General features: G+C 45.2%; 1 protein-coding gene across 5 annotated transcripts; it reads right to left on the reverse strand.

Moving 5' to 3' along the window:
- Nucleotides 1-466: 466 nt before the first annotated feature.
- Nucleotides 467-4,522, reverse strand: LOC136509077 (wall-associated receptor kinase 2-like). 5 transcript variants are annotated; one of them, XM_066503883.1, is made up of 4 exons: nt 4,284-4,522; nt 2,405-3,515; nt 1,659-1,835; nt 467-1,420 (listed from the first exon to the last, which is right to left on the reverse strand). In XM_066503883.1, the coding sequence occupies exons 2-4, from the start codon at nt 3,333-3,335 to the stop codon at nt 609-611; spliced, it is 1,920 nt and encodes a 639-aa protein (XP_066359980.1). In that variant the 5' UTR covers nt 3,336-3,515; nt 4,284-4,522; the 3' UTR covers nt 467-608. The 5 variants fall into 5 exon arrangements, with proteins under 5 accessions (XP_066359980.1, XP_066359979.1, XP_066359977.1 ...); XM_066503882.1 differs by having other exon boundaries at nt 2,405-4,162; XM_066503880.1 differs by having other exon boundaries at nt 2,405-4,162; nt 4,278-4,522.
- Nucleotides 4,523-5,269: the final 747 nt, after the last annotated feature.

Genomic DNA, 5,269 nt, shown 5'->3' on the forward strand with positions numbered 1-5,269 from the left:
AGCTTGACTGCCTACTCCGATGCTGATTGGGCTGGCTGTCCTGACTCTCGGCACTCCACTTCAGGGTACCGTGTCTTCCTCGGTGACAATTTAGTCTCTTGGTCCTCTAAACGACAGACTACGGTCTCTCGTTCGAGTGCGGAGGCTGGGTATCGTGCTGTTGCACACGCTGTGGCTGAGACTTGTTGGCTTCGTCAGTTACTTCAGGAGCTCCACGCACCCATCTCTTCGGCGACGATCGTCTACTGCGACAATGTTAGTGCTGTCTACATGACCGCCAATCCAGTTCATCATCGTCGCACGAAGCATATTGAGATAGATATTCACTTCGTCCGTGAGAAGGTTGCTTTGGGACAGGTTCGGGTGCTCCATGTTCCATCATCTCATCAGTTCGCGGACATTATGACCAAAGGGTTACCTGTACAGTTGTTCACTGACTTTAGGTCCAGTCTTTGTGTTCGTGACACTCCCGCTTAGACTGAGGGAGGGTGTTAGAATGTAATTATAACAGCCCATATTGGGCGTATGGCCCATTGGCCTGTGTACATTGTAACCCTAGCCTATTAGGCTATATAATGAAGGCCACCCCCTGATTAGGGTGTGCGGTGTTATTCTACAGTTAGGAGCTCCAATAGAACAACACCGAAGCTGTAAACATCACTCTTATCAGTAAGCTCAAAATTCATCAGATACTCTGGATCTAAGTACCCCATTGTGCCCTTCACTACTTGGGCGGTCTCATTTCCTGACCTAATCATTGAACATCCAAAATCAGAAACTTTTGCTGAGAGGTCATGGCTTAGTAGAATGTTGACAGACTTAACATCTCCATGGAAGACCGGGTGATTAAGGGAATGTAGGTATGCAAGTGCTGAAGCAATCTCACTGGCAATTTTTAGACGGATCTCCAGAGTTCTGATGGATGCATCATCTTGGCTGTGAATTAGGTAGTGCAAGGTTTGATTAGGCACGTATTCGTACACCAGAACTGGAGCTTCAAACTGCAAGCTGCAACCTAGAAGCTGGACAATGTTATCATGTTTTACTCGAGAGAGTATAAGCAGCTCCTTACCAAATTCCATTCTCCTACTCTCATCATATCCCTTGCAGATCTTGATTGCAACAGGATTAGTTTTTTCATCAAGATTTTGCCCTATATAAACAGTTCCCTGACCACCTTCTCCAATGACTGAGCTGCTGTGAAAGTTGTTGGTGGCCAACTCAATTTCTTCTCGGTTATACAACTGAAATGAAATGTTGCTCTCTACTTTCATCATATCCATGAGCAGTTGGCCTCCGTTCTGCTGAAAACATTCATTCATTTTGCTTATGTATTCTTGCCTCACTATTCGCCGTTTGTGCTTGATCCATTCTATACCAAGGAAAAGTAGTAGACCAACCAAAACAAAGGCAAAGATTCCTGCAGATCAGACATGTATGTGACTTGTAAATCGGTAGTAGGCTGCAAAAATTGTTTTGAAAGTACTCCATGGTTGGAAGAATTGACTGAGACAACAATTGGTATGCACTTTGACTAAATTATATATGGCCCTGTCATTAAGTTGCTGCTCGAAGTGGACACCACGAGTATACATTTCTTTTTCAATCATGCTCTCAAAACTATAAATGAATTGAAAGAGGAAAGATATGGGTATTACCTATTGGAATTGTGACTTTAGGGGGCATCGATTGGTCTTTTTCACATGTGCTATTGTAAGCATTGCCTTTGGGGTAATGTGAAGGGCAAATGCACTCATATCCACCTGGAGTATTCTTGCAAGTTCCCTTCACAGAGCAAGGGTACTTCGCCGGATCGTCATTACATTCGTCAACATCTGCAATGTTAAAAGTGGCATGTGAAGTGTTGAAAAATTGCAATATGGTGGAAATATATTATTTATAGGACATAAAAACATTTTACAAATTCAGCAACTCTAGCTTCAGGTTACTAGATCTTGCAACGGACTTAGTTTTTATATTTTTTCTGGTAAAATCCTACTACTACTGGTTTCATTAACATGCATCCCATAATTGGGTATCAGCTTGTAATAGGAATCACTTCCATCTCACTGATCAATAACTAATCCCTTCGATCTCGCAAATCAATACAAGTCCATTTGGACTTATCCAGTAATAATTAAAGTGTGTTGTATAATGACTATATTGCCCATCAATCATTGCTATAGTTAGGACTGGTGACAAGTCTATTGCATTGATTAGTGTGCATCTGGAGTCTCACAAAAACCAGATATATTCAGTCGCAAAAAAAAAAGACCAGATATATTCTCTCAGTTCCAAGTTGTAAGTTGTTCTTACTTATATACTGTATTTGGGATCAGAGGAGTAATATTAATCAAGTGAAAATGATAACTGTAACAGGTAGATGTATACACAGATTTGTTACCTTTGCATCCATCGACAAGGTATGGATTCCCCTGGAACCCTTTGGAGCAGTTGCAGATGTAGCCTGGCCCGTTGGCTGAATCGAAGCACTTGCTGTGGTCGGCGACGCAGGCGTACGACCCGCCAGCTGGCTTTTGCTTGGCTACCTCGCATGTTTCGTTCCCGATGGCCCAGTCCACCAGCAACGGCGGCCACCCGCCATATGCGTCAAAGAACGCCGACGACGTGGCGTAGCTCGTGGAGAAAGTGAAGTTGGACGCCTCAACCAGCGCCGCGTAGCTGCAGCGGCTGATTTTGTAGATCCCGGACGTATTGAAGCCCTGACTAAACCACACCTTGTAGTACTGCAGGCCCTTGGGGATGGCCGTCGTGCAGCAGCCGATCCCAGAGCAGGAGCCATTGGAGAGGGAGCTCACGTCGCCTCGCCGGCACATGGACACGCAGCCGCTCATGTACTTGCCGACGTTATCCTCGTCTCCGATGTACGCCAGCGTTCTGCACCCAACGACTGTGAACAGGTTGCCGGTGTCAGAGAACCTGTAGGGCGTACCTGTCAGGTTCACCCACCACCAGTCTCTATCCATTTTCTCGGTGGAGGCGTTGTAGCAGTACGTTGACATGTGCATCCTCATCCTGGCCTGGCCTTGCTGCAGCAAGACGCCCAGGACCTCCACCACATTTCTATGGAATGGCCTGAGGGCTCCATGGCCGTCGTCCTTGCAGCTCAGGTTGAAGCCGGGCAAGGAGCAGTGGTCAGGCGAGTCGTATGGACCGATGCCGAATGGGTAAGGGATGTCGACTTCACCACATTTCCTCTGGCAGTTGCTGCTAGGCCTAGGCGGCGGCTGTGCTCCTATGGCTATGGCAAAGAGTGTTGCTACAACCACTATGCTGATCCATAGCTGCTGCGTAGCTAAATTATGCAGTGGCATGATTTGGAAGAGCTGTCTGAACTGAACTCAGTCGAGCACTTGCCTTCTATGCCTCAGAGTTTGAGGAAGGACATTTATGTATGCGAACTCCATGTGGAGCATCAAGACCAGGTCCTACCCATGTGTGTGCATTGACTTGGACATACTGCAAGTCTTTGCATCCTGTCGTTGTCGGGATTTCTGTTGGGTCAAGTCCAGGAATCATCGTAGCAATTAACTGTCTAGAATATGTTCCATTACATCCTTTCGCTTTCGTTTCCTATCTACTTCCTCCATTTCAGACTATAGATACTTTTGACTTTTCTAAATACATATATTTTACTATGCACCTAAATACGTTATATCTAGGGTGTTGGTTATGGTTTCCCCATTCAGTTCTTAAAGGAAAAATTGGCTGGTGGACACTCTTTAAAGGTGACTTTTGCCACAGTGCATTAAAAAAAATCCCTTTCCTAAAAGACACTATAAATCAGTACTAATATTTCAACAATATATAACCAATCAGAGAGGTCAACATAACATTAGGTTGATTTGACATTTCAGAAAATTCACAAATACATGTTTGCTGATACTAAAGGAAAATGGATCAGCAGGACCAGCAAAACAAAATGTCAGGTTTAAGCAACATCTGGTTATATAGATGCTACCAAATCCACACATCTGTACTGATGAGTGATGACAATTAGCACATCCTTCAAATTTGTGCTATCCTGTCTAAAATCTTTGGAATGTTACATGCATCGCAATACTCAAGATTGTCATCATCGGTAAACTTTACGTAAGCACCTACATGAACAGCAAGCCTGTAGCACGAACTGGGATCCATACTACACAGACAAGGCCATAAACTGGAGCAGAGTCAACAAATAGTGCTATTTGTTTTGCAAACCCGAGCCTAGAAGTTGCAATAACCAAGGGGAAAAGCAATGGCAGAAGACTTACCCTTACCCCATTGGGAACCCAGGAAAGGTCGCTTTGTTCATGTGGAAAAAATCTCGTTAAAGAATCTTGGAATCTCCATCTGTGGAACTCCGTCGCCGGGAGGGGGCGCCGCCGCACTGCTTGGAGGGGCCGTCGCCGGGAGGGCCTCCGGCGCCGCCGCCGCTGCGGTAGCAAACGTCGTTGTCGCCGGCGGAAAGGCCCACAGCCGTCTGGATCGGCCACCGAAGCGGATAACTCAGCGTGCGGCCGTGTGGACCAAAACGGGTGCGATGTACGGTCGTGTGACTGAATGGATGGGAGCTGGGAGGGTAAATTCGTCAATTCAGGCCTGGTTTAGTCACCTAAAATCTCAACTTTGGCACTATGCAAAAATAAGATTCCTCGTCATATCAAACTTACGGTACATGCATGAAGTACTAAATGTAGACAAAATCAAAAACTAATTGCACAGTTTGGTTGTACTTTGCGAGACGAATCTTTTGAGCCTAATTAGTCAATGTTTGGACAATAATTCATAAATACAAACGAAATACTACAGTGTGCTACAGTGCTGTCACAGTGATTTTGGTTGTCCAAAATCGGGCAACTAAACAGGACCTCGTTTAGAAAAACAGACTTGAGCTGTAGTTTTCTAAAAAAAAAATGGGTTTTAAAAAGTAGTTGTGAGAAACCACTGATGTCAGCCTCTTCCATGTTCTTCTTCTTGTGTGACGGGGAGGGAGCTCACCCCGCGTAAGGGAGGAGGCTCACCAAGCGCCGTCACGCAACGGAAGGTAGTGCTTGCGTCCGACTAGGTGGCGCCGAGACGAGTACCGACCACACGATCCAATCGTACGCGCTATGCGAGATTAGGCCAATTTAAACTAAATTTTGGCCTCAACTAGTATCATATGTCTAGATACATAGTAAAAATTATGCACCTGAAAAAAAAAAAACATGAAACCGTGCCAAGAATCCTAGCGTCAAAGCAAATAAGCAATTCACTCTTGAAC

This window comes from Miscanthus floridulus, chromosome 15, assembly GCF_019320115.1.
Source record: "Miscanthus floridulus cultivar M001 chromosome 15, ASM1932011v1, whole genome shotgun sequence".
NCBI lineage: Eukaryota > Viridiplantae > Streptophyta > Magnoliopsida > Poales > Poaceae > Miscanthus > Miscanthus floridulus.

Bases quoted from the DNA above. Each gene is read 5' to 3' on its own strand.
- LOC136509077 (XM_066503883.1), bottom strand. From the start codon at position 3,335: ATGCCACTGCATAATTTAGCTACGCAGCAGCTATGGATCAGCATAGTG. The intron at 1,836-2,404 runs GTAACAAATCTG...TTAACATTGCAG, and splicing joins CCTTGTCGATGGATGCAAAG to ATGTTGACGAATGTAATGAC. The intron at 1,421-1,658 runs GTAATACCCATA...TCTGATCTGCAG, and splicing joins TAAAGTCACAATTCCAATAG to GAATCTTTGCCTTTGTTTTG.